Source organism: Oryctolagus cuniculus, chromosome 8 (assembly GCF_964237555.1).
Source record: "Oryctolagus cuniculus chromosome 8, mOryCun1.1, whole genome shotgun sequence".
In the NCBI taxonomy this organism is placed as follows: domain Eukaryota; kingdom Metazoa; phylum Chordata; class Mammalia; order Lagomorpha; family Leporidae; genus Oryctolagus; species Oryctolagus cuniculus.
The window spans coordinates 123,297,929-123,324,848 of NC_091439.1; the positions used below are offsets into that span (position 1 = coordinate 123,297,929).

At 68.7% G+C, this 26,920-nt stretch overlaps 1 protein-coding gene across 3 annotated transcripts; it reads left to right on the forward strand.

The window, feature by feature from the left end:
* The first annotated feature begins 1,015 nt into the window (after positions 1 to 1,015).
* Positions 1,016 to 19,204, forward strand: LOC138843575 (zinc transporter ZIP10-like). Of its 3 annotated transcripts, XM_070048177.1 has the most exons (6): positions 8,287 to 9,120; positions 10,662 to 10,772; positions 12,314 to 12,430; positions 13,972 to 14,082; positions 15,624 to 17,392; positions 18,934 to 19,061. In XM_070048177.1, exons 1-5 carry the CDS (start codon positions 8,883 to 8,885, stop codon positions 15,797 to 15,799), a joined length of 753 nt encoding a protein of 250 aa, XP_069904278.1. In that variant the 5' UTR covers positions 8,287 to 8,882; the 3' UTR covers positions 15,800 to 17,392; positions 18,934 to 19,061. The 3 variants fall into 3 exon arrangements, with proteins under 3 accessions (XP_069904279.1, XP_069904278.1, XP_069904277.1); XM_070048176.1 differs by lacking the exon at positions 15,624 to 17,392 and having other exon boundaries at positions 18,934 to 19,204; XM_070048178.1 differs by lacking the exons at positions 8,287 to 9,120; positions 10,662 to 10,772; positions 15,624 to 17,392 and adding an exon at positions 1,016 to 2,505 and having other exon boundaries at positions 18,934 to 19,203.
* Positions 19,205 to 26,920: the final 7,716 nt, after the last annotated feature.

The following is a 26,920-nucleotide window of genomic DNA, read 5'->3' on the forward strand; positions in this document are numbered from 1 at the left end:
CCAGACCCGGGCTGGTGTGTGGAGCCAGCCACGCGGGCCCGTCTGTCCTGCGTGCCCTGAGTGGGCGCAGATGAGAGAGGGCGCGGTTGCTCCGTCCGCTTTTCTCCCCTCTCGCCCCCACGCGGGGAGCCGTCCAGCGGGGCCTGGCTGGACTGAGCCCGTGCCGGACACGGTGCTCCGTTGCCGTCCTGGAGGGCCCAGAGGATTGCTCGAGGTGTGCCCACCAGGCCCCTCCCCTGAGACAGGGGGCTGGGTGCCGTCAGGTTCTTTCTTGGCTGCCCCTGGAACCCGGAGGTGGCCCTTGCCTGGTTCCTGGATCCTTTCACTTGCCCTTCCTCGTCGCCTTGCCGTGTGGAAGGCAAGGGCCGCTCTTAGCCCGCCAGCCCTGGCCAAGGAGGGGAACCCACTCGGAGGGTGGGGTGGCACCAAGGCCTTGCGCGGCCCAACGCACAAGGGGGGACGGCGCGCCCTGCTGCGGGCCCTCGCCCTGGCCCCGGTGCCACCCGTTTCCCTTGGTCGGGACTCTTTGTGGCCTAGGCAGGCAGGCGCCCGTGCTGTCTCCGCACTGACCTAGGCACCCACCCACATGAGGCGTCGGGAGGTGTGGGGCCGGGAGAACGTTTCTCTGCCTGGTTTCCTAGGCGGAGGCAGGTGTGTTGTCGGCAGAGACCCTCACTCAGGCCAAGTGCGTGATGTCTCTTCTTCTTCCGCAGACGCCGAGCCCGGCACCCGGGAACCTGTTCCGGACGTGCCGCTCCCAACCATGACTCCCAGCACCGAGGAGGCTGACCACGACCACGACCACGACCACCACCACGACCACGACCACGACCACAACCACGGTAGGGGCCCCGTGTGCCTTGTGTCCTCTGCCCCTGGGAGCCCGCTGGGTTGCCGGGGCTCCTTGAGCGAGAACGGGCTTTCCTATTGCCTCCGGGACCGGGAAGGTGTCGCCATGCGATTCCTTGTCCCGAAACGCTGGCCTGTGCTCTGGAGCTGCGGGGACGTCCTCGGGGCTCTGCCCGGGAAGGATGTGCTCCCTGGGGAGAGAGGGGCCGCGGTGCGAGTCAGGCGCTCCGAGACGGGGCCGTGTGTCCTCCCGGGTGCTCTGGTTGGCTGCACGCTGCCTGGGCCTGTCCGCAGGTTGTGCGTTTCTCTGCGTGGTGGTCTGCTGACCCGTGCGGGAGGGGCGTAGGCTTCCCCGCCCCCCACGTCTGCTCCCGCCATGACCCACCCCGGGGGTCTGGTGCAGCACTCCCAGCCCGCATGCCTGGAGTTGCCACGGAGGCCGCGAGTGCAGAAGCCTCATGGGACCCGGCGTGGAGTGCCCCACTGCCCCTGGTGGCCCAGTGTGCGCAGCGGACTTAGGCGCGGGCACGCTGGGCTCCGCGAGGGTGGTGCTCTGTGCCTCTGCCTCTCCTGAGACGTCCTTGCCTTCCTCTTGGCGTTGGCTGGTCTCCGAGCTCCCGGGACAGCGTCCAGGAGGCGTGGCCGCTGCCTGAGGACCAGTCCTCGATGTGCCCTCTGACGCTGGCACGAGCGTGTTCTGGACCCGTGCCGTGCCCCCAGGCAGCTGGGGAGTTGTCTGCCTTGTAGTGCGGCGGGCCACCAGGAGAATCTGACCCAGTGTCCTGGATGGGCCAGTTCCCAGTCGTGCGCTCGTGGCCCAGACCAGACCCGGGCTGGTGTGTGGAGCCAGCCACGCGGGCCCGTCTGTCCTGCGTGCCCTGAGTGGGCGCAGATGAGAGAGGGCGCGGTTGCTCCGTCCGCTTTTCTCCCCTCTCGCCCCCACGCGGGGAGCCGTCCAGCGGGGCCTGGCTGGACTGAGCCCGTGCCGGACACGGTGCTCCGTTGCCGTCCTGGAGGGCCCAGAGGATTGCTCGAGGTGTGCCCACCAGGCCCCTCCCCTGAGACAGGGGGCTGGCTGGGTGCCGTCAGGTTCTTTCTTGGCTGCCCCTGGAACCCGGAGGTGGCCCTTGCCTGGTTCCTGGATCCTTTCACTTCCCCTTCCTCGTCGCCTTGCCGTGTGGAAGGGAAGGGCCGCTCTTAGCCCGCCAGCCCTGGCCAAGGAGGGGAACCCACTCGGAGGGTGGGGTGGCACCAAGGCCTTGCGCGGCCCAACACACAAGGGGGGACGGCGCGCTCTGCTGCAGGCCCTCGCCCTGGCCCCGGTGCCACCAGTTTCCCTTGGCCGGGATTCTTTGTGGCCTAGGCAGGCAGGCGCCCGTGCTGTCTCCACTCTGACCTAGGCACCCACCCACATGAGGTGTCGGGAGGTGTGGGGCCGGGAGAACATTGCTCTGCCTGGTTTCCTTGGCGGAGGCAGGTGTGTTGTCGGCAGAGACCCTCACTCAGGCCAAGTGCGTGATGTCTCTTCTTCTTCCGCAGACGCCGAGCCCGGCACCCGGGAACCTGTTCCGGACGTGCCGCTCCCAACCATGACTCCCAGCACCGAGGAGGCTGACCACGACCACGACCACGACCACCACCACGACCACGACCACGGTAGGGGCCCGTGTGCCTTGTGTCCTCTGCCCCTGGGAGCCCGCTGGGTTGCCGGGGCTCCTTGAGCGAGAACGGGCTTTCCTATTGCCTCCGGGACCGGGAAGGTGTCGCCATGCGATTCCTTGTCCCAAAACGCTGGCCTGTGCTCTGGAGCTGCGGGGAAGTCCTCGGGGCTCTACCCGGGAAGGATGTGCTCCCTGGGGAGAGAGGGGCCGCGGTGCGAGTCAGGCACTCCGAGACGGGGCCGTGTGTCCTCCCGGGTGCTCTGGTTGGCTGCACGCTGCCTGGGGCTGTCCGCAGGTTGTCCGTTTCTCTGCGTGGTGGTCTGCTAACCCGTGCGGGAGGGGCGTAGGCTTCCCCGCCCCCCATGTCTGCTCCCGCCATGACCCACCCCGGGGGTCTGGTGCAGCACTCCCAGCCCGCATGCCTGGCGTTGCCACGGAGGCCGCGAGTGCAGAAGCCTCATGGGACCCGGCGTGGAGTGCCCCACTGCCCCTGGTGGCCCAGTGTGCGCAGCGGACTTAGGCGCGGGCACGCTGGGCTCCGCGAGGGTGGTGCTCTGTGCCTCTGCCTCTCCTGAGACGTCCTTGCCTTCCTCTTGGCGTTGGCTGGTCTCCGAGCTCCCGGGACAGCGTCCAGGAGGCGTGGCCGCTGCCTGAGGACAAGTCCTCGATGTGCCCTCTGACGCTGGCACGAGCGTGTTCTGGACCCGGGCCGTGCCCCCAGGCAGCTGGGGAGTTGTCTGCCTTGTAGTGCGGCGGGCCACCAGGAGAATCTGACCCAGTGTCCTGGATGGGCCAGTTCCCAGTCGTGCGCTCGTGGCCCAGACCAGACCCGGGCTGGTGTGTGGAGCCAGCCACGCGGGCCCGTCTGTCCTGCGTGCCCTGAGTGGGCGCAGATGAGAGAGGGCGCGGTTGCTCCGTCCGCTTTTCTCCCCTCTCGCCCCCACGCGGGGAGCCGTCCAGCGAGGCCTGGCTGGACTGAGCCCGTGCCGGACACGGTGCTCCGTTGCCGTCCTGGAGGGCCCAGAGGATTGCTCGAGGTGTGCCCACCAGGCCCCTCCCCTGAGACAGGGGGCTGGGTGCCGTCAGGTTCTTTCTTGGCTGCCCCTGGAACCCGGAGGTGGCCCTTGCCTGGTTCCTGGATCCTTTCACTTCCCCTTCCTCGTCGCCTTGCCGTGTGGAAGGCAAGGGCCGCTCTTAGCCCGCCAGCCCTGGCCAAGGAGGGGAACCCACTCAGAGGGTGGGGTGGCACCAAGGCCTTGCGCGGCCCAACGCACAAGGGGGGACGGCGCGCTCTGCTGCGGGCCCTCGCCCTGGCCCCGGTGCCACCAGTTTCCCTTGGCCGGGATTCTTTGTGGCCTAGGCAGGCAGGCGCCCGTGCTGTCTCCACTCTGACCTAGGCACCCACCCACATGAGGCGTCGGGAGGTGTGGGGCCGGGAGAACATTGCTCTGCCTGGTTTCCTAGGCGGAGGCAGGTGTGTTGTCGGCAGAGACCCTCACTCAGGCCAAGTGCGTGATGTCTCCTTTTCTTCCGCAGACGCCGAGCCCGGCACCCGGGAACCTGTTCCGGACGTGCCGCTCCCAACCATGACTCGCAGCACCGAGGAGGCTGACCACGACCACGACCACGACCACGACCACGACCACGACCACGGTAGGGGCCCTTGTGCCTTGTGTCCTCTGCCCCTGGGAGCCCGCTGGGTTGCCGGGGCTCCTTGAGCGAGAATGGGCTTTCCTATTGCCTCCGGGACCGGGAAGGTGTCGCCATGCGATTCCTTGTCCCGAAACGCTGGCCTGTGCTCTGGAGCTGCGGGGACGTCCTCGGGGCTCTGCCCGGGAAGGATGTGCTCCCTGGGGAGAGAGGGGCCGCGGTGCGAGTCAGGCGCTCCGAGACGGGGCCGTGTGTCCTCCCGGGTGCTCTGGTTGGCTGCACGCTGCCTGGGCCTGTCCGCAGGTTGTGCGTTTCTCTGCGTGGTGGTCTGCTAACCCGTGCGGGAGGGGCGTAGGCTTCCCCGCCCCCCACGTCTGCTCCCGCCATGACCCACCCCGGGGGTCTGGTGCAGCACTCCCAGCCCGCATGCCTGGCATTGCCACGGAGGCTGCGAGTGCAGAAGCCTCATGGGACCCGGCGTGGAGTGCCCCACTGCCCCTGGTGGCCCAGTGTGCGCAGCGGACTTAGGCACGGGCACGCTGGGCTCCGCGAGGGTGGTGCTCTGTGCCTCTGCCTCTCCTGAGACGTCCTTGCCTTCCTCTTGGCGTTGGCTGGTCTCCGAGCTCCCGGGACAGCGTCCAGGAGGCGTGGCCGCTGCCTGAGGACAAGTCCTCGATGTGCCCTCTGACGCTGGCACGAGCGTGTTCTGGACCCGTGCCGTGCCCCCAGGCAGCTGGGGAGTTGTCTGCCTTGTAGTGCGGCGGGCCACCAGGAGAATCTGACCCAGTGTCCTGGATGGGCCAGTTCCCAGTCGTGCGCTCGTGGCCCAGACCAGACCCGGGCTGGTGTGTGGAGCCAGCCACGCGGGCCCGTCTGTCCTGCGTGCCCTGAGTGGGCGCAGATGAGAGAGGGCGCGGTTGCTCCGTCCGCTTTTCTCCCCTCTCGCCCCCACGCGGGGAGCCGTCCAGCGAGGCCTGGCTGGACTGAGCCCGTGCCGGACACGGTGCTCCGTTGCCGTCCTGGAGGGCCCAGAGGATTGCTCGAGGTGTGCCCACCAGGCCCCTCCCCTGAGACAGGGGGCTGGGTGCCGTCAGGTTCTTTCTTGGCTGCCCCTGGAACCCGGAGGTGGCCCTTGCCTGGTTCCTGGATCCTTTCACTTCCCCTTCCTCGTCGCCTTGCCGTGTGGAAGGGAAGGGCCGCTCTTAGCCCGCCAGCCCTGGCCAAGGAGGGGAACCCACTCGGAGGGTGGGGTGGCACCAAGGCCTTGCGCGGCCCAACGCACAAGGGGGGACGGCGCGCCCTGCTGCGGGCCCTCGCCCTGGCCCCGGTGCCACCAGTTCCCCTTGGCCGGGATTCTTTGTGGCCTAGGCAGGCAGGCGCCCGTGCTGTCTCCACTCTGACCTAGGCACCCACCCACATGAGGCGTCGGGAGGTGTGGGGCCGGGAGAACATTGCTCTGCCTGGTTTCCTAGGCGGAGGCAGGTGTGTTGTCGGCAGAGACCCTCACTCAGGCCAAGTGCGTGATGTCTCCTTTTCTTCCGCAGACGCCGAGCCCGGCACCCGGGAACCTGTTCCGGACGTGCCGCTCCCAACCATGACTCCCAGCACCGAGGAGGCTGACCACGACCACGACCTAGACCACGACCACGACCACGGTAGGGGCCCGTGTGCCTTGTGTCCTCTGCCCCTGGGAGCCCGCTGGGTTGCCGGGGCTCCTTGAGCGAGAACGGGCTTTCCTATTGCCTCCGGGACCGGGAAGGTGTCGCCATGCGATTCCTTGTCCCGAAACGCTGGCCTGTGCTCTGGAGCTGCGGGGACGTCCTCGGGGCTCTGCCCGGGAAGGATGTGCTCCCTGGGGAGAGAGGGGCCGCGGTGCGAGTCAGGCGCTCCGAGACGGGGCCGTGTGTCCTCCCGGGTGCTCTGGTTGGCTGCACGCTGCCTGGGCCTGTCCGCAGGTTGTGCGTTTCTCTGCGTGGTGGTCTGCTAACCCGTGCGGGAGGGGCGTAGGCTTCCCCGCCCCCCACGTCTGCTCCCGCCATGACCCACCCCGGGGGTCTGGTGCAGCACTCCCAGCCCGCATGCCTGGCGTTGCCACGGAGGCTGCGAGTGCAGAAGCCTCATGGGACCCGGCGTGGAGTGCCCCACTGTCCCTGGTGGCCCAGTGTGCGCAGCGGACTTAGGCGCGGGCACGCTGGGCTCCGCGAGGGTGGTGCTCTGTGCCTCTGCCTCTCCTGAGACGTCCTTGCCTTCCTCTTGGCGTTGGCTGGTCTCCCGAGCTCCCGGGACAGCGTCCAGGAGGCGTGGCCGCTGCCTGAGGACAAGTCCTCGATGTGCCCTCTGACGCTGGCACGAGCGTGTTCTGGACCCGGGCCGTGCCCCCAGGCAGCTGGGGAGTTGTCTGCCTTGTAGTGCGGCGGGCCACCAGGAGAATCTGACCCAGTGTCCTGGATGGGCCAGTTCCCAGTCGTGCGCTCGTGGCCCAGACCAGACCCGGGCTGGTGTGTGGAGCCAGCCACACGGGCCCGTCTGTCCTGCGTGCCCTGAGTGGGCGCAGATGAGAGAGGGCGCGGTTGCTCCGTCCGCTTTTCTCCCCTCTCGCCCCCACGCGGGGAGCCGTCCAGCGGGGCCTGGCTGGACTGAGGCCGTGCCGGACACGGTGCTCCGTTGCCGTCCTGGAGGGCCCAGAGGATTGCTCGAGGTGTGCCCACCAGGCCCCTCCCCTGAGACAGGGGGCTGGGTGCCGTCAGGTTCTTTCTTGGCTGCCCCTGGAACCCGGAGGTGGCCCTTGCCTGGTTCCTGGATCCTTTCACTTCCCCTTCCTCGTCGCCTTGCCGTGTGGAAGGGAAGGGCCGCTCTTAGCCCGCCAGCCCTGGCCAAGGAGGGGAACCCACTCGGAGGGTGGGGTGGCACCAAGGCCTTGCGCGGCCCAACGCACAAGGGGGGACGGCGCGCCCTGCTGCGGGCCCTCGCCCTGGCCCCGGTGCCACCCGTTTCCCTTGGTCGGGACTCTTTGTGGCCTAGGCAGGCAGGCGCCCGTGCTGTCTCCACTCTGACCTAGGCACCCACCCACATGAGGCGTCGGGAGGTGTGGGGCCGGGAGAACATTGCTCTGCCTGGTTTCCTAGGCGGAGGCAGGTGTGTTGTTGGCAGAGACCCTCACTCAGGCCAAGTGTGTGATGTCTCCTTTTCTTCCGCAGACGCCGAGCCCGGCACCCGGGAACCTGTTCCGGACGTGCCGCTCCCAACCATGACTCCCAGCACCGAGGAGGCTGACCACGACCACGACCACGACCACCACCACGACCACGGTAGGGGCCCGTGTGCCTTGTGTCCTCTGCCCCTGGGAGCCCGCTGGGTTGCCGGGGCTCCTTGAGCGAGAACGGGCTTTCCTATTGCCTCCGGGACCGGGAAGGTGTCGCCATGCGATTCCTTGTCCCGAAACGCTGGCCTGTGCTCTGGAGCTGCGGGGACGTCCTCGGGGCTCTGCCCGGGAAGGATGTGCTCCCTGGGGAGAGAGGGGCCGCGGTGCGAGTCAGGCGCTCCGAGACGGGGCCGTGTGTCCTCCCGGGTGCTCTGGTTGGCTGCACGCTGCCTGGGCCTGTCCGCAGGTTGTGCGTTTCTCTGCGTGGTGGTCTGCTGACCCGTGCGGGAGGGGCGTAGGCTTCCCCGCCCCCCACGTCTGCTCCCGCCATGACCCACCCCGGGGGTCTGGTGCAGCACTCCCAGCCCGCATGCCTGGCGTTGCCACGGAGGCTGCGAGTGCAGAAGCCTCATGGGACCCGGCGTGGAGTGCCCCACTGCCCCTGGTGGCCCAGTGTGCGCAGCGGACTTAGGCGCGGGCACGCTGGGCTCCACGAGGGTGGTGCTCTGTGCCTCTGCCTCTCCTGAGACGTTCTTGCCTTCCTCTTGGCGTTGGCTGGTCTCCGAGCTCCCGGGACAGCGTCCAGGAGGCGTGGCCGCTGCCTGAGGACAAGTCCTCGATGTGCCCTCTGACGCTGGCACGAGCGTGTTCTGGACCCGGGCCGTGCCCCCAGGCAGCTGGGGAGTTGTCTGCCTTGTAGTGCGGCGGGCCACCAGGAGAATCTGACCCAGTGTCCTGGATGGGCCAGTTCCCAGTCGTGCGCTCGTGGCCCAGACCAGACCCGGGCTGGTGTGTGGAGCCAGCCACGCGGGCCCGTCTGTCCTGCGTGCCCTGAGTGGGCGCAGATGAGAGAGGGCGCGGTTGCTCCGTCCGCTTTTCTCCCCTCTCGCCCCCACGCGGGGAGCCGTCCAGCGGGGCCTGGCTGGACTGAGGCCGTGCCGGACACGGTGCTCCGTTGCCGTCCTGGAGGGCCCAGAGGATTGCTCGAGGTGTGCCCACCAGGCCCCTCCCCTGAGACAGGGGGCTGGGTGCCGTCAGGTTCTTTCTTGGCTGCCCCTGGAACCCGGAGGTGGCCCTTGCCTGGTTCCTGGATCCTTTCACTTCCCCTTCCTCGTCGCCTTGCCGTGTGGAAGGGAAGGGCCGCTCTTAGCCCGCCAGCCCTGGCCAAGGAGGGGAACCCACTCGGAGGGTGGGGTGGCACCAAGGCCTTGCGCGGCCCAACGCACAAGGGGGGACGGCGCGCCCTGCTGCGGGCCCTCGCCCTGGCCCCGGTGCCACCCGTTTCCCTTGGTCGGGACTCTTTGTGGCCTAGGCAGGCAGGCGCCCGTGCTGTCTCCACTCTGACCTAGGCACCCACCCACATGAGGCGTCGGGAGGTGTGGGGCCGGGAGAACATTGCTCTGCCTGGTTTCCTAGGCGGAGGCAGGTGTGTTGTTGGCAGAGACCCTCACTCAGGCCAAGTGTGTGATGTCTCCTTTTCTTCCGCAGACGCCGAGCCCGGCACCCGGGAACCTGTTCCGGACGTGCCGCTCCCAACCATGACTCCCAGCACCGAGGAGGCTGACCACGACCACGACCACGACCACCACCACGACCACGGTAGGGGCCCGTGTGCCTTGTGTCCTCTGCCCCTGGGAGCCCGCTGGGTTGCCGGGGCTCCTTGAGCGAGAACGGGCTTTCCTATTGCCTCCGGGACCGGGAAGGTGTCGCCATGCGATTCCTTGTCCCGAAACGCTGGCCTGTGCTCTGGAGCTGCGGGGACGTCCTCGGGGCTCTGCCCGGGAAGGATGTGCTCCCTGGGGAGAGAGGGGCCGCGGTGCGAGTCAGGCGCTCCGAGACGGGGCCGTGTGTCCTCCCGGGTGCTCTGGTTGGCTGCACGCTGCCTGGGCCTGTCCGCAGGTTGTGCGTTTCTCTGCGTGGTGGTCTGCTGACCCGTGCGGGAGGGGCGTAGGCTTCCCCGCCCCCCACGTCTGCTCCCGCCATGACCCACCCCGGGGGTCTGGTGCAGCACTCCCAGCCCGCATGCCTGGCGTTGCCACGGAGGCTGCGAGTGCAGAAGCCTCATGGGACCCGGCGTGGAGTGCCCCACTGCCCCTGGTGGCCCAGTGTGCGCAGCGGACTTAGGCGCGGGCACGCTGGGCTCCACGAGGGTGGTGCTCTGTGCCTCTGCCTCTCCTGAGACGTTCTTGCCTTCCTCTTGGCGTTGGCTGGTCTCCGAGCTCCCGGGACAGCGTCCAGGAGGCGTGGCCGCTGCCTGAGGACAAGTCCTCGATGTGCCCTCTGACGCTGGCACGAGCGTGTTCTGGACCCGGGCCGTGCCCCCAGGCAGCTGGGGAGTTGTCTGCCTTGTAGTGCGGCGGGCCACCAGGAGAATCTGACCCAGTGTCCTGGATGGGCCAGTTCCCAGTCGTGCGCTCGTGGCCCAGACCAGACCCGGGCTGGTGTGTGGAGCCAGCCACGCGGGCCCGTCTGTCCTGCGTGCCCTGAGTGGGCGCAGATGAGAGAGGGCGCGGTTGCTCCGTCCGCTTTTCTCCCCTCTCGCCCCCACGCGGGGAGCCGTCCAGCGGGGCCTGGCTGGACTGAGCCCGTGCCGGACACGGTGCTCCGTTGCCGTCCTGGAGGGCCCAGAGGATTGCTCGAGGTGTGCCCACCAGGCCCCTCCCCTGAGACAGGGGGCTGGGTGCCGTCAGGTTCTTTCTTGGCTGCCCCTGGAACCCAGAGGTGGCCCTTGCCTGGTTCCTGGATCCTTTCACTTCCCCTTCCTCGTCGCCTTGCCGTGTGGAAGGGAAGGGCCGCTCTTAGCCCGCCAGCCCTGGCCAAGGAGGGGAACCCACTCGGAGGGTGGGGTGGCACCAAGGCCTTGCGCGGCCCAACGCACAAGGGGGGACGGCGCGCCCTGCTGCGGGCCCTCGCCCTGGCCCCGGTGCCACCCGTTCCCCTTGGCCGGGATTCTTTGTGGCCTAGGCAGGCAGGCGCCCGTGCTGTCTCCACTCTGACCTAGGCACCCACCCACATGAGGCGTCGGGAGGTGTGGGGCCGGGAGAACATTGCTCTGCCTGGTTTCCTAGGCGGAGGCAGGTGTGTTGTCGGCAGAGACCCTCACTCAGGCCAAGTGCGTGATGTCTCCTTTTCTTCCGCAGACGCCGAGCCCGGCACCCGGGAACCTGTTCCGGACGTGCCGCTCCCAACCATGACTCCCAGCACCGAGGAGGCTGACCACGACCACGACCCCGAGCACGACCACGACCACGGTAGGGGCCCGTGTGCCTTGTGTCCTCTGCCCCTGGGAGCCCGCTGGGTTGCCGGGGCTCCTTGAGCGAGAACGGGCTTTCCTATTGCCTCCGGGACCGGGAAGGTGTCGCCATGCGATTCCTTGTCCCGAAACGCTGGCCTGTGCTCTGGAGCTGCGGGGACGTCCTCGGGGCTCTGCCCGGGAAGGATGTGCTCCCTGGGGAGAGAGGGGCCGCGGTGCGAGTCAGGCGCTCCGAGACGGGGCCGTGTGTCCTCCCGGGTTCTCTGGTTGGCTGCACGCTGCCTGGGCCTGTCCGCAGGTTGTGCGTTTCTCTGCGTGGTGGTCTGCTGACCCGTGCGGGAGGGGCGTAGGCTTCCCCGCCCCCCACGTCTGCTCCCGCCATGACCCACCCCGGGGGTCTGGTGCAGCACTCCCAGCCCGCATGCCTGGCGTTGCCACGGAGGCTGCGAGTGCAGAAGCCTCATGGGACCCGGCGTGGAGTGCCCCACTGCCCCTGGTGGCCCAGTGTGCGCAGCGGACTTAGGCGCGGGCACGCTGGGCTCCGCGAGGGTGGTGCTCTGTGCCTCTGCCTCTCCTGAGACGTCCTTGCCTTCCTCTTGGCGTTGGCTGGTCTCCGAGCTCCCGGGACAGCGTCCAGGAGGCGTGGCCGCTTCCTGAGGACCAGTCCTCGATGTGCCCTCTGACGCTGGCACGAGCGTGTTCTGGACCCGTGCCGTGCCCCCAGGCAGCTGGGGAGTTGTCTGCCTTGTAGTGCGGCGGGCCACCAGGAGAATCTGACCCAGTGTCCTGGATGGGCCAGTTCCCAGTCGTGCGCTCGTGGCCCAGACCAGACCCGGGCTGGTGTGTGGAGCCAGCCACGCGGGCCCGTCTGTCCTGCGTGCCCTGAGTGGGCGCAGATGAGAGAGGGCGCGGTTGCTCCGTCCGCTTTTCTCCCCTCTCGCCCCCACGCGGGGAGCCGTCCAGCGGGACCTGGCTGGAATGAGCCCGTGCCGGACACGGTGCTCCGTTGCCGTCCTGGAGGGCCCAGAGGATTGCTCGAGGTGTGCCCACCAGGCCCCTCCCCTGAGACAGGGGGCTGGGTGCCGTCAGGTTCTTTCTTGGCTGCCCCTGGAACCTGGAGGTGGCCCTTGCCTGGTTCCTGGATCCTTTCACTTCCCCTTCCTCGTCGCCTTGCCGTGTGGAAGGGAAGGGCCGCTCTTAGCCCGCCAGCCCTGGCCAAGGAGGGGAACCCACTCGGAGGGTGGGGTGGCACCAAGGCCTTGCGCGGCCCAACGCACAAGGGGGGACGGCGCGCCCTGCTGCGGGCCCTCGCCCTGGCCCCGGTGCCACCCGTTTCCCTTGGTCCGGACTCTTTGTGGCCTAGGCAGGCAGGCGCCCGTGCTGTCTCCGCACTGACCTAGGCACCCACCCACATGAGGCGTCGGGAGGTGTGGGGCCGGGAGAACGTTTCTCTGCCTGGTTTCCTAGGCGGAGGCAGGTGTGTTGTCGGCAGAGACCCTCACTCAGGCCAAGTGTGTGATGTCTCTTCTTCTTCCGCAGACGCCGAGCCCGGCACCCGGGAACCTGTTCCGGACGTGCCGCTCCCAACCATGACTCCCAGCACCGAGGAGGCTGACCACGACCACGACCACGACCACGACCATGACCACGACCACGGTAGGGGCCCGTGTGCCTTGTGTCCTCTGCCCCTGGGAGCCCGATGGGTTGCCGGGGCTCCTTGAGCGAGAACGGGCTTTCCTATTGCCTCCGGGACCGGGAAGGTGTCGCCATGCGATTCCTTGTCCCGAAACGCTGGCCTGTGCTCTGGAGCTGCGGGGACGTCCTCGGGGCTCTGCCCGGGAAGGATGTGCTCCCTGGGGAGAGAGGGGCCGCGGTGCGAGTCAGGCGCTCCGAGACGGGGCCGTGTGTCCTCCCGGGTTCTCTGGTTGGCTGCACGCTGCCTGGGCCTGTCCGCAGGTTGTCCGTTTCTCTGCGTGGTGGTCTGCTAACCCATGCGGGAGGGGCGTAGGCTTCCCCGCCCCCCACGTCTGCTCCCGCCATGACCCACCCCGGGGGTCTGGTGCAGCACTCCCAGCCCGCATGCCTGGCGTTGCCACGGAGGCTGCGAGTGCAGAAGCCTCATGGGACCCGGCGTGGAGTGCCCCACTGCCCCTGGTGGCCCAGTGTGCGCAGCGGACTTAGGCGCGGGCACGCTGGGCTCCACGAGGGTGGTGCTCTGTGCCTCTGCCTCTCCTGAGACGTCCTTGCCTTCCTCTTGGCGTTGGCTGGTCTCCGAGCTCCCGGGACAGCGTCCAGGAGGCGTGGCCGCTGCCTGAGGACAAGTCCTCGATGTGCCCTCTGACGCTGGCACGAGCGTGTTCTGGACCCGTGCCGTGCCCCCAGGCAGCTGGGGAGTTGTCTGCCTTGTAGTGCGGCGGGCCACCAGGAGAATCTGACCCAGTGTCCTGGATGGGCCAGTTCCCAGTCGTGCGCTCGTGGCCCAGACCAGACCCGGGCTGGTGTGTGGAGCCAGCCACGCGGGCCCGTCTGTCCTGCGTGCCCTGAGTGGGCGCAGATGAGAGAGGGCGCGGTTGCTCCGTCCGCTTTTCTCCCCTCTCGCCCCCACGCGGGGAGCCGTCCAGCGGGGCCTGGCTGGACTGAGCCCGTGCCGGACACGGTGCTCCGTTGCCGTCCTGGAGGGCCCAGAGGATTGCTCGAGGTGTGCCCACCAGGCCCCTCCCCTGAGACAGGGGGCTGGGTGCCGTCAGGTTCTTTCTTGGCTGCCCCTGGAACCCGGAGGTGGCCCTTGCCTGGTTCCTGGATCCTTTCACTTCCCCTTCCTCGTTGCCTTGCCGTGTGGAAGGGAAGGGCCGCTCTTAGCCCGCCAGCCCTGGCCAAGGAGGGGAACCCACTCGGAGGGTGGGGTGGCACCAAGGCCTTGCGCGGCCCAACGCACAAGGGGGGACGGCGCGCCCTGCTGCGGGCCCTCGCCCTGGCCCCGGTGCCACCAGTTCCCCTTGGCCGGGATTCTTTGTGGCCTAGGCAGGCAGGCGCCCGTGCTGTCTCCACTCTGACCTAGGCACCCACCCACATGAGGCGTCGGGAGGTGTGGGGCCGGGAGAACATTGCTCTGCCTGGTTTCCTAGGCGGAGGCAGGTGTGTTGTCGGCAGAGACCCTCACTCAGGCCAAGTGCGTGATGTCTCCTTTTCTTCCGCAGACGCCGAGCCCGGCACCCGGGAACCTGTTCCGGACGTGCCGCTCCCAACCATGACTCCCAGCACCGAGGAGGCTGACCACGACCACGACCCCGAGCACGACCACGACCACGGTAGGGGCCCGTGTGCCTTGTGTCCTCTGCCCCTGGGAGCCCGCTGGGTTGCCGGGGCTCCTTGAGCGAGAACGGGCTTTCCTATTGCCTCCGGGACCGGGAAGGTGTCGCCATGCGATTCCTTGTCCCGAAACGCTGGCCTGTGCTCTGGAGCTGCGGGGACGTCCTCGGGGCTCTGCCCGGGAAGGATGTGCTCCCTGGGGAGAGAGGGGCCGCGGTGCGAGTCAGGCGCTCCGAGACGGGGCCGTGTGTCCTCCCGGGTTCTCTGGTTGGCTGCACGCTGCCTGGGCCTGTCCGCAGGTTGTCCGTTTCTCTGCGTGGTGGTCTGCTGACCCGTGCGGGAGGGGCGTAGGCTTCCCCGCCCCCCACGTCTGCTCCCGCCATGACCCACCCCGGGGGTCTGGTGCAGCACTCCCAGCCCGCATGCCTGGCGTTGCCACGGAGGCTGCGAGTGCAGAAGCCTCATGGGACCCGGCGTGGAGTGCCCCACTGCCCCTGGTGGCCCAGTGTGCGCAGCGGACTTAGGCGCGGGCACGCTGGGCTCCGCGAGGGTGGTGCTCTGTGCCTCTGCCTCTCCTGAGACGTCCTTGCCTTCCTCTTGGCGTTGGCTGGTCTCCGAGCTCCCGGGACAGCGTCCAGGAGGCGTGGCCGCTTCCTGAGGACCAGTCCTCGATGTGCCCTCTGACGCTGGCACGAGCGTGTTCTGGACCCGTGCCGTGCCCCCAGGCAGCTGGGGAGTTGTCTGCCTTGTAGTGCGGCGGGCCACCAGGAGAATCTGACCCAGTGTCCTGGATGGGCCAGTTCCCAGTCGTGCGCTCGTGGCCCAGACCAGACCCGGGCTGGTGTGTGGAGCCAGCCACGCGGGCCCGTCTGTCCTGCGTGCCCTGAGTGGGCGCAGATGAGAGAGGGCGCGGTTGCTCCGTCCGCTTTTCTCCCCTCTCGCCCCCACGCGGGGAGCCGTCCAGCGGGACCTGGCTGGACTGAGCCCGTGCCGGACACGGTGCTCCGTTGCCGTCCTGGAGGGCCCAGAGGATTGCTCGAGGTGTGCCCACCAGGCCCCTCCCCTGAGACAGGGGGCTGGGTGCCGTCAGGTTCTTTCTTGGCTGCCCCTGGAACCCGGAGGTGGCCCTTGCCTGGTTCCTGGATCCTTTCACTTCCCCTTCCTCGTCGCCTTGCCGTGTGGAAGGGAAGGGCCGCTCTTAGCCCGCCAGCCCTGGCCAAGGAGGGGAACCCACTCGGAGGGTGGGGTGGCACCAAGGCCTTGCGCGGCCCAACGCACAAGGGGGGACGGCGCGCCCTGCTGCGGGCCCTCGCCCTGGCCCCGGTGCCACCCGTTTCCCTTGGTCCGGACTCTTTGTGGCCTAGGCAGGCAGGCGCCCGTGCTGTCTCCGCACTGACCTAGGCACCCACCCACATGAGGCGTCGGGAGGTGTGGGGCCGGGAGAACGTTTCTCTGCCTGGTTTCCTAGGCGGAGGCAGGTGTGTTGTCGGCAGAGACCCTCACTCGGGCCAAGTGCGTGATGTCTCTTCTTCTTCCGCAGACGCCGAGCCCGGCACCCGGGAACCTGTTCCGGACGTGCCGCTCCCAACCATGACTCCCAGCACCGAGGAGGCTGACCACGACCACGACCACGACCACGACCACGACCACGGTAGGGGCCCGTGTGCCTTGTGTCCTCTGCCCCTGGGAGCCCGCTGGGCTGCCGGGGCTCCTTGAGCGAGAACGGGCTTTCCTATTGCCTCCGGGACCGGGAAGGTGTCGCCATGCGATTCCTTGTCCCAAAACGCTGGCCTGTGCTCTGGAGCTGCGGGGACGTCCTCGGGGCTCTGCCCGGGAAGGATGTGCTCCCTGGGGAGAGAGGGGCCGCGGTGCGAGTCAGGCGCTCCGAGACGGGGCCGTGTGTCCTCCCGGGTTCTCTGGTTGGCTGCACGCTGCCTGGGCCTGTCCGCAGGTAGTGCGTTTCTCTGCGTGGTGGTCTGCTAACCCGTGCGGGAGGGGCGTAGGCTTCCCCGCCCCCCACGTCTGCTCCCGCCATGACCCACCCCGGGGGTCTGGTGCAGCACTCCCAGCCCGCATGCCTGGCGTTGCCACGGAGGCTGCGAGTGCAGAAGCCTCATGGGACCCGGCGTGGAGTGCCCCACTGCCCCTGGTGGCCCAGTGTGCGCAGCGGACTTAGGCGCGGGCACGCTGGGCTCCGCGAGGGTGGTGCTCTGTGCCTCTGCCTCTCCTGAGACGTCCTTGCCTTCCTCTTGGCGTTGGCTGGTCTCCGAGCTCCCGGGACAGCATCCAGGAGGCGTGGCCGCTGCCTGAGGACCAGTCCTCGATGTGCCCTCTGACGCTGGCACGAGCGTGTTCTGGACCCGTGCCGTGCCCCCAGGCAGCTGGGGAGTTGTCTGCCTTGTAGTGCGGCGGGCCACCAGGAGAATCTGACCCAGTGTCCTGGATGGGCCAGTTCCCAGTCGTGCGCTCGTGGCCCAGACCAGACCCGGGCTGGTGTGTGGAGCCAGCCACGCGGGCCCGTCTGTCCTGCGTGCCCTGAGTGGGCGCAGATGAGAGAGGGCGCGGTTGCTCCGTCCGCTTTTCTCCCCTCTCGCCCCCACGCGGGGAGCCGTCCAGCGGGGCCTGGCTGGACTGAGCCCGTGCCGGACACGGTGCTCCGTTGCCGTCCTGGAGGGCCCAGAGGATTGCTCGAGGTGTGCCCACCAGGCCCCTCCCCTGAGACAGGGGGCTGGGTGCCGTCAGGTTCTTTCTTGGCTGCCCCTGGAACCCGGAGGTGGCCCTTGCCTGGTTCCTGGATCCTTTCACTTCCCCTTCCTCGTCGCCTTGCCGTGTGGAAGGGAAGGGCCGCTCTTAGCCCGCCAGCCCTGGCCAAGGAGGGGAACCCACTCGGAGGGTGGGGTGGCACCAAGGCCTTGCGCGGCCCAACGCACAAGGGGGGACGGCGCGCCCTGCTGCGGGCCCTCGCCCTGGCCCCGGTGCCACCCGTTTCCCTTGGTCGGGACTCTTTGTGGCCTAGGCAGGCAGGCGCCCGTGCTGTCTCCGCACTGACCTAGGCACCCACCCACATGAGGCGTCGGGAGGTGTGGGGCCGGGAGAACGTTTCTCTGCCTGGTTTCCTAGGCGGAGGCAGGTGTGTTGTCGGCAGAGACCCTCACTCAGGCCAAGTGTGTGATGTCTCTTCTTCTTCCGCAGACGCCGAGCCCGGCACCCGGGAACCTGTTCCGGACGTGCCGCTCCCAACCATGACTCCCAGCACCGAGGAGGCTGACCACGACCACGACCACGACCACCACCACGACCACGACCACGGTAGGGGCCCGTGTGCCTTGTGTCCTCTGCCCCTGGGAGCCCGCTGGGTTGCCGGGGCTCCTTGAGCGAGAACGGGCTTTCCTATTGCCTCCGGGACCGGGAAGGTGTCGCCATGCGATTCCTTGTCCCGAAACGCTGGCCTGTGCTCTGGAGCTGCGGGGACGTCCTCGGGGCTCTGCCCGGGAAGGATGTGCTCCCTGGGGAGAGAGGGGCCGCGGTGCGAGTCAGGCGCTCCGAGACGGGGCCGTGTGTCCTCCCGGGTTCTCTGGTTGGCTGCACGCTGCCTGGGCCTGTCCGCAGGTTGTGCGTTTCTCTGCGTGGTGGTCTGCTAACCCGTGCGGGAGGGGCGTAGGCTTCCCCGCCCCCCACGTCTGCTCCCGCCATGACCCACCCCAGGGGTCTGGTGCAGCACTCCCAGCCCGCATGCCTGGCGTTGCCACGGAGGCTGCGAGTGCAGAAGCCTCATGGGACCCGGCGTGGAGTGCCCCACTGCCCCTGGTGGCCCAGTGTGCGCAGCGGACTTAGGCGCGGGCACGCTGGGCTCCGCGAGGGTGGTGCTCTGTGCCTCTGCCTCTCCTGAGACGTCCTTGCCTTCCTCTTGGCGTTGGCTGGTCTCCGAGCTCCCGGGACAGCGTCCAGGAGGCGTGGCCGCTGCCTGAGGACCAGTCCTCGATGTGCCCTCTGACGCTGGCACGAGCGTGTTCTGGACCCATGCCGTGCCCCCAGGCAGCTGGGGAGTTGTCTGCCTTGTAGTGCGGCGGGCCACCAGGAGAATCTGACCCAGTGTCCTGGATGGGCCAGTTCCCAGTCGTGCGCTCGTGGCCCAGACCAGACCCGGGCTGGTGTGTGGAGCCAGCCACGCGGGCCCGTCTGTCCTGCGTGCCCTGAGTGGGCGCAGATGAGAGAGGGCGCGGTTGCTCCGTCCGCTTTTCTCCCCTCTCGCCCCCACGCGGGGAGCCGTCCAGCGGGGCCTGGCTGGACTGAGCCCGTGCCGGACACGGTGCTCCGCTGCCGTCCTGGAGGGCCCAGAGGATTGCTCGAGGTGTGCCCACCAGGCCCCTCCCCTGAGACAGGGGGCTGGGTGCCGTCAGGTTCTTTCTTGGCTGCCCCTGGAACCCGGAGGTGGCCCTTGCCTGGTTCCTGGATCCTTTCACTTCCCCTTCCTCGTCGCCTTGCCGTGTGGAAGGGAAGGGCCGCTCTTAGCCCGCCAGCCCTGGCCAAGGAGGGGAACCCACTCGGAGGGTGGGGTGGCACCAAGGCCTTGCGCGGCCCAACGCACAAGGGGGGACGGCGCGCCCTGCTGCGGGCCCTCGCCCTGGCCCCGGTGCCACCCGTTTCCCTTGGTCGGGACTCTTTGTGGCCTAGGCAGGCAGGCGCCCGTGCTGTCTCCGCACTGACCTAGGCACCCACCCACATGAGGCGTCGGGAGGTGTGGGGCCGGGAGAACGTTTCTCTGCCTGGTTTCCTAGGCGGAGGCAGGTGTGTTGTCGGCAGAGACCCTCACTCGGGCCAAGTGCGTGATGTCTCTTCTTCTTCCGCAGACGCCGAGCCCGGCACCCGGGAACCTGTTCCGGACGTGCCGCTCCCAACCATGACTCCCAGCACCGAGGAGGCTGACCACGACCACGACCACGACCACGACCATGACCACGACCACGGTAGGGGCCCGTGTGCCTTGTGTCCTCTGCCCCTGGGAGCCCGATGGGTTGCCGGGGCTCCTTGAGCGAGAACGGGCTTTCCTATTGCCTCCGGGACCGGGAAGGTGTCGCCATGCGATTCCTTGTCCCGAAACGCTGGCCTGTGCTCTGGAGCTGCGGGGACGTCCTCGGGGCTCTGCCCGGGAAGGATGTGCTCCCTGGGGAGAGAGGGGCCGCGGTGCGAGTCAGGCGCTCCGAGACGGGGCCGTGTGTCCTCCCGGGTTCTCTGGTTGGCTGCACGCTGCCTGGGCCTGTCCGCAGGTTGTCCGTTTCTCTGCGTGGTGGTCTGCTAACCCATGCGGGAGGGGCGTAGGCTTCCCCGCCCCCCACGTCTGCTCCCGCCATGACCCACCCCGGGGGTCTGGTGCAGCACTCCCAGCCCGCATGCCTGGCGTTGCCACGGAGGCTGCGAGTGCAGAAGCCTCATGGGACCCGGCGTGGAGTGCCCCACTGCCCCTGGTGGCCCAGTGTGCGCAGCGGACTTAGGCGCGGGCACGCTGGGCTCCGCGAGGGTGGTGCTCTGTGCCTCTGCCTCTCCTGAGACGTCCTTGCCTTCCTCTTGGCGTTGGCTGGTCTCCGAGCTCCCGGGAAAGCGTCCAGGTGGCGTGGCCGCTGCCTGAGGACAAGTCCTCGATGTGCCCTCTGACGCTGGCACGAGCGTGTTCTGGACCCGGGCCGTGCCCCCAGGCAGCTGGGGAGTTGTCTGCCTTGTAGTGCGGCGGGCCACCAGGAGAATCTGACCCAGTGTCCTGGATGGGCCAGTTCCCAGTCGTGCGCTCGTGGCCCAGACCAGACCCGGGCTGGTGTGTGGAGCCAGCCACGCGGGCCCGTCTGTCCTGCGTGCCCTGAGTGGGCGCAGATGAGAGAGGGCGCGGTTGCTCCGTCCGCTTTTCTCCCCTCTCGCCCCCACGCGGGGAGCCGTCCAGCGGGGCCTGGCTGGACTGAGCCCGTGCCGGACACGGTGCTCCGTTGCCGTCCTGGAGGGCCCAGAGGATTGCTCGAGGTGTGCCCACCAGGCCCCTCCCCTGAGACAGGGGGCTGGGTGCCGTCAGGTTCTTTCTTGGCTGCCCCTGGAACCCGGAGGTGGCTCTTGCCTGGTTCCTGGATCCTTTCACTTCCCCACCTCGTCGCCTTGCCGTGTGGAAGGGAAGGGCCGCTCTTAGCCCGCCAGCCCTGGCCAAGGAGGGGAACCCACTCGGAGGGTGGGGTGGCACCAAGGCCTTGCGCGGCCCAACGCACAAGGGGGGACGGCGCGCCCTGCTGCGGGCCCTCGCCCTGGCCCCGGTGCCACCCGTTTCCCTTGGTCGGGACTCTTTGTGGCCTAGGCAGGCAGGCGCCCGTGCTGTCTCCGCACTGACCTAGGCACCCACCCACATGAGGCGTCGGGAGGTGTGGGGCCGGGAGAACGTTTCTCTGCCTGGTTTCCTAGGCGGAGGCAGGTGTGTTGTCGGCAGAGACCCTCACTCGGGCCAAGTGCGTGATGTCTCTTCTTCTTCCGCAGACGCCGAGCCCGGCACCCGGGAACCTGTTCCGGACGTGCCGCTCCCAACCATGACTCCCAGCACCGAGGAGGCTGACCACGACCACGACCACGACCACGACCACAACCACGGTAGGGGCCCCGTGTGCCTTGTGTCCTCTGCCCCTGGGAGCCCGCTGGGTTGCCGGGGCTCCTTGAGTGAGAACGTGCTTTCCTATTGCCTCCGGGACCGGGAAGGTGTCGCCATGCGATTCCTTGTCCCGAAACGCTGGCCTGTGCTCTGGAGCTGCGGGGACGTCCTCGGGGCTCTGCCCGGGAAGGATGTGCTCCCTGGGGAGAGAGGGGCCGCGGTGCGAGTCAGGCACTCCGAGACGGGGCCGTGTGTCCTCCCGGGTTCTCTGGTTGGCTGCACGCTGCCTGGGCCTGTCCGCAGGTAGTGCGTTTCTCTGCGTGGTGGTCTGCTAACCCGTGCGGGAGGGGCGTAGGCTTCCCCGCCCCCCACGTCTGCTCCCGCCATGACCCACCCCGGGGGTCTGGTGCAGCACTCCCAGCCCGCATGCCTGGCGTTGCCACGGAGGCTGCGAGTGCAGAAGCCTCATGGGACCCGGCGTGGAGTGCCCCACTGCCCCTGGTGGCCCAGTGTGCGCAGCGGACTTAGGCGCGGGCACGCTGGGCTCCGCGAGGGTGGTGCTCTGTGCCTCTGCCTCTCCTGAGACGTCCTTGCCTTCCTCTTGGCGTTGGCTGGTCTCCGAGCTCCCGGGACAGCGTCCAGGAGGCGTGGCCGCTGCCTGAGGACAAGTCCTCGATGTGCCCTCTGACGCTGGCACGAGCGTGTTCTGGACCCGTGCCGTGCCCCCAGGCAGCTGGGGAGTTGTCTGCCTTGTAGTGCGGCGGGCCACCAGGAGAATCTGACCCAGTGTCCTGGATGGGCCAGTTCCCAGTCGTGCGCTCGTGGCCCAGACCAGACCCGGGCTGGTGTGTGGAGCCAGCCACGCGGGCCCGTCTGTCCTGCGTGCCCTGAGTGGGCGCAGATGAGAGAGGGCGCGGTTGCTCCGTCCGCTTTTCTCCCCTCTCGCCCCCACGCGGGGAGCCGTCCAGCGGGGCCTGGCTGGACTGAGCCCGTGCCGGACACGGTGCTCCGCTGCCGTCCTGGAGGGCCCAGAGGATTGCTCGAGGTGTGCCCACCAGGCCCCTCTCCTGAGACAGGGGGCTGGGTGCCGTCAGGTTCTTTCTTGGCTGCCCCTGGAACCCGGAGGTGGCCCTTGCCTGGTTCCTGGATCCTTTCACTTCCCCACCTTGTCGCCTTGCCGTGTGGAAGGGAAGGGCCGCTCTTAGCCCGCCAGCCCTGGCCAAGGAGGGGAACCCACTCGGAGGGTGGGGTGGCACCAAGGCCTTGCGCGGCCCAACGCACAAGGGGGGACGGCGCGCCCTGCTGCGGGCCCTCGCCCTGGCCCCGGTGCCACCCGTTTCCCTTGGTCCGGACTCTTTGTGGCCTAGGCAGGCAGGCGCCCGTGCTGTCTCCGCACTGACCTAGGCACCCACCCACATGAGGCGTCGGGAGGTGTGGGGCCGGGAGAACGTTTCTCTGCCTGGTTTCCTAGGCGGAGGCAGGTGTGTTGTCGGCAGAGACCCTCACTCGGGCCAAGTGCGTGATGTCTCTTCTTCTTCCGCAGACGCCGAGCCCGGCACCCGGGAACCTGTTCCGGACGTGCCGCTCCCAACCATGACTCCCAGCACCGAGGAGGCTGACCACGACCACGACCACAACCACGACCACGACCACGACCACGGTAGGGGCCCGTGTGCCTTGTGTCCTCTGCCCCTGGGAGCCCGCTGGGTTGCCGGGGCTCCTTGAGTGAGAACGTGCTTTCCTATTGCCTCCGGGACCGGGAAGGTGTCGCCATGCGATTCCTTGTCCCGAAACGCTGGCCTGTGCTCTGGAGCTGCGGGGACGTCCTCGGGGCTCTGCCCGGGAAGGATGTGCTCCCTGGGGAGAGAGGGGCCGCGGTGCGAGTCAGGCGCTCCGAGACGGGGCCGTGTGTCCTCCCGGGTTCTCTGGTTGGCTGCACGCTGCCTGGGCCTGTCCGCAGGTTGTCCGTTTCTCTGCGTGGTGGTCTGCTAACCCATGCGGGAGGGGCGTAGGCTTCCCCGCCCCCCACGTCTGCTCCCGCCATGACCCACCCCGGGGGTCTGGTGCAGCACTCCCAGCCCGCATGCCTGGCGTTGCCACGGAGGCTGCGAGTGCAGAAGCCTCATGGGACCCGGCGTGGAGTGCCCCACTGCCCCTGGTGGCCCAGTGTGCGCAGCGGACTTAGGCGCGGGCACGCTGGGCTCCGCGAGGGTGGTGCTCTGTGCCTCTGCCTCTCCTGAGACGTCCTTGCCTTCCTCTTGGCGTTGGCTGGTCTCCGAGCTCCCGGGACAGCGTCCAGGAGGCGTGGCCGCTGCCTGAGGACAAGTCCTCGATGTGCCCTCTGACGCTGGCACGAGCGTGTTCTGGACCCGTGCCGTGCCCCCAGGCAGCTGGGGAGTTGTCTGCCTTGTAGTGCGGCGGGCCACCAGGAGAATCTGACCCAGTGTCCTGGATGGGCCAGTTCCCAGTCGTGCGCTCGTGGCCCAGACCAGACCCGGGCTGGTGTGTGGAGCCAGCCACGCGGGCCCGTCTGTCCTGCGTGCCCTGAGTGGGCGCAGATGAGAGAGGGCGCGGTTGCTCCGTCCGCTTTTCTCCCCTCTCGCCCCCACGCGGGGAGCCGTCCAGCGGGGCCTGGCTGGACTGAGCCCGTGCCGGACACGGTGCTCCGTTGCCGTCCTGGAGGGCCCAGAGGATTGCTCGAGGTGTGCCCACCAGGCCCCTCCCCTGAGACAGGGGGCTGGGTGCCGTCAGGTTCTTTCTTGGCTGCCCCTGGAACCCGGAGGTGGCCCTTGCCTGGTTCCTGGATCCTTTCACTTCCCCTTCCTCGTCGCCTTGCCGTGTGGAAGGGAAGGGCCGCTCTTAGCCCGCCAGCCCTGGCCAAGGAGGGGAACCCACTCGGAGGGTGGGGTGGCACCAAGGCCTTGCGCGGCCCAACGCACAAGGGGGGACGGCGCGCCCTGCTGCGGGCCCTCGCCCTGGCCCCGGTGCCACCCGTTTCCCTTGGTCGGGACTCTTTGTGGCCTAGGCAGGCAGGCGCCCGTGCTGTCTCCGCACTGACCTAGGCACCCACCCACATGAGGCGTCGGGAGGTGTGGGGCCGGGAGAACGTTTCTCTGCCTGGTTTCCTAGGCGGAGGCAGGTGTGTTGTCGGCAGAGACCCTCACTCAGGCCAAGTGCGTGATGTCTCTTCTTCTTCCGCAGACGCCGAGCCCGGCACCCGGGAACCTGTTCCGGACGTGCCGCTCCCAACCATGACTCCCAGCACCGAGGAGGCTGACCACGACCACGACCACGACCACGACCACAACCACGGTAGGGGCCCCGTGTGCCTTGTGTCCTCTGCCCCTGGGAGCCCGCTGGGTTGCCGGGGCTCCTTGAGCGAGAACGGGCTTTCCTATTGCCTCCGGGACCGGGAAGGTGTCGCCATGCGATTCCTTGTCCCGAAACGCTGGCCTGTGCTCTGGAGCTGCGGGGACGTCCTCGGGGCTCTGCCCGGGAAGGATGTGCTCCCTGGGGAGAGAGGGGCCGCGGTGCGAGTCAGGCGCTCCGAGACGGGGCCGTGTGTCCTCCCGGGTTCTCTGGTTGGCTGCACGCTGCCTGGGCCTGTCCGCAGGTTGTGCGTTTCTCTGCGTGGTGGTCTGCTAACCCGTGCGGGAGGGGCGTAGGCTTCCCCGCCCCCCACGTCTGCTCCCGCCATGACCCACCCCAGGGGTCTGGTGCAGCACTCCCAGCCCGCATGCCTGGCGTTGCCACGGAGGCTGCGAGTGCAGAAGCCTCATGGGACCCGGCGTGGAGTGCCCCACTGCCCCTGGTGGCCCAGTGTGCGCAGCGGACTTAGGCGCGGGCACGCTGGGCTCCGCGAGGGTGGTGCTCTGTGCCTCTGCCTCTCCTGAGACGTCCTTGCCTTCCTCTTGGCGTTGGCTGGTCTCCGAGCTCCCGGGACAGCGTCCAGGAGGCGTGGCCGCTGCCTGAGGACCAGTCCTCGATGTGCCCTCTGACGCTGGCACGAGCGTGTTCTGGACCCATGCCGTGCCCCCAGGCAGCTGGGGAGTTGTCTGCCTTGTAGTGCGGCGGGCCACCAGGAGAATCTGACCCAGTGTCCTGGATGGGCCAGTTCCCAGTCGTGCGCTCGTGGCCCAGACCAGACCCGGGCTGGTGTGTGGAGCCAGCCACGCGGGCCCGTCTGTCCTGCGTGCCCTGAGTGGGCGCAGATGAGAGAGGGCGCGGTTGCTCCGTCCGCTTTTCTCCCCTCTCGCCCCCACGCGGGGAGCCGTCCAGCGGGGCCTGGCTGGACTGAGCCCGTGCCGGACACGGTGCTCCGCTGCCGTCCTGGAGGGCCCAGAGGATTGCTCGAGGTGTGCCCACCAGGCCCCTCCCCTGAGACAGGGGGCTGGGTGCCGTCAGGTTCTTTCTTGGCTGCCCCTGGAACCCGGAGGTGGCCCTTGCCTGGTTCCTGGATCCTTTCACTTCCCCTTCCTCGTCGCCTTGCCGTGTGGAAGGGAAGGGCCGCTCTTAGCCCGCCAGCCCTGGCCAAGGAGGGGAACCCACTCGGAGGGTGGGGTGGCACCAAGGCCTTGCGCGGCCCAACGCACAAGGGGGGACGGCGCGCCCTGCTGCGGGCCCTCGCCCTGGCCCCGGTGCCACCCGTTTCCCTTGGTCGGGACTCTTTGTGGCCTAGGCAGGCAGGCGCCCGTGCTGTCTCCGCACTGACCTAGGCACCCACCCACATGAGGCGTCGGGAGGTGTGGGGCCGGGAGAACGTTTCTCTGCCTGGTTTCCTAGGCGGAGGCAGGTGTGTTGTCGGCAGAGACCCTCACTCGGGCCAAGTGCGTGATGTCTCTTCTTCTTCCGCAGACGCCGAGCCCGGCACCCGGGAACCTGTTCCGGACGTGCCGCTCCCAACCATGACTCCCAGCACCGAGGAGGCTGACCACGACCACGACCACGACCACGACCATGACCACGACCACGGTAGGGGCCCGTGTGCCTTGTGTCCTCTGCCCCTGGGAGCCCGATGGGTTGCCGGGGCTCCTTGAGCGAGAACGGGCTTTCCTATTGCCTCCGGGACCGGGAAGGTGTCGCCATGCGATTCCTTGTCCCGAAACGCTGGCCTGTGCTCTGGAGCTGCGGGGACGTCCTCGGGGCTCTGCCCGGGAAGGATGTGCTCCCTGGGGAGAGAGGGGCCGCGGTGCGAGTCAGGCGCTCCGAGACGGGGCCGTGTGTCCTCCCGGGTTCTCTGGTTGGCTGCACGCTGCCTGGGCCTGTCCGCAGGTTGTCCGTTTCTCTGCGTGGTGGTCTGCTAACCCATGCGGGAGGGGCGTAGGCTTCCCCGCCCCCCACGTCTGCTCCCGCCATGACCCACCCCGGGGGTCTGGTGCAGCACTCCCAGCCCGCATGCCTGGCGTTGCCACGGAGGCTGCGAGTGCAGAAGCCTCATGGGACCCGGCGTGGAGTGCCCCACTGCCCCTGGTGGCCCAGTGTGCGCAGCGGACTTAGGCGCGGGCACGCTGGGCTCCGCGAGGGTGGTGCTCTGTGCCTCTGCCTCTCCTGAGACGTCCTTGCCTTCCTCTTGGCGTTGGCTGGTCTCCGAGCTCCCGGGAAAGCGTCCAGGTGGCGTGGCCGCTGCCTGAGGACAAGTCCTCGATGTGCCCTCTGACGCTGGCACGAGCGTGTTCTGGACCCGGGCCGTGCCCCCAGGCAGCTGGGGAGTTGTCTGCCTTGTAGTGCGGCGGGCCACCAGGAGAATCTGACCCAGTGTCCTGGATGGGCCAGTTCCCAGTCGTGCGCTCGTGGCCCAGACCAGACCCGGGCTGGTGTGTGGAGCCAGCCACGCGGGCCCGTCTGTCCTGCGTGCCCTGAGTGGGCGCAGATGAGAGAGGGCGCGGTTGCTCCGTCCGCTTTTCTCCCCTCTCGCCCCCACGCGGGGAGCCGTCCAGCGGGGCCTGGCTGGACTGAGCCCGTGCCGGACACGGTGCTCCGTTGCCGTCCTGGAGGGCCCAGAGGATTGCTCGAGGTGTGCCCACCAGGCCCCTCCCCTGAGACAGGGGGCTGGGTGCCGTCAGGTTCTTTCTTGGCTGCCCCTGGAACCCGGAGGTGGCCCTTGCCTGGTTCCTGGATCCTTTCACTTCCCCACCTCGTCGCCTTGCCGTGTGGAAGGGAAGGGCCGCTCTTAGCCCGCCAGCCCTGGCCAAGGAGGGGAACCCACTCGGAGGGTGGGGTGG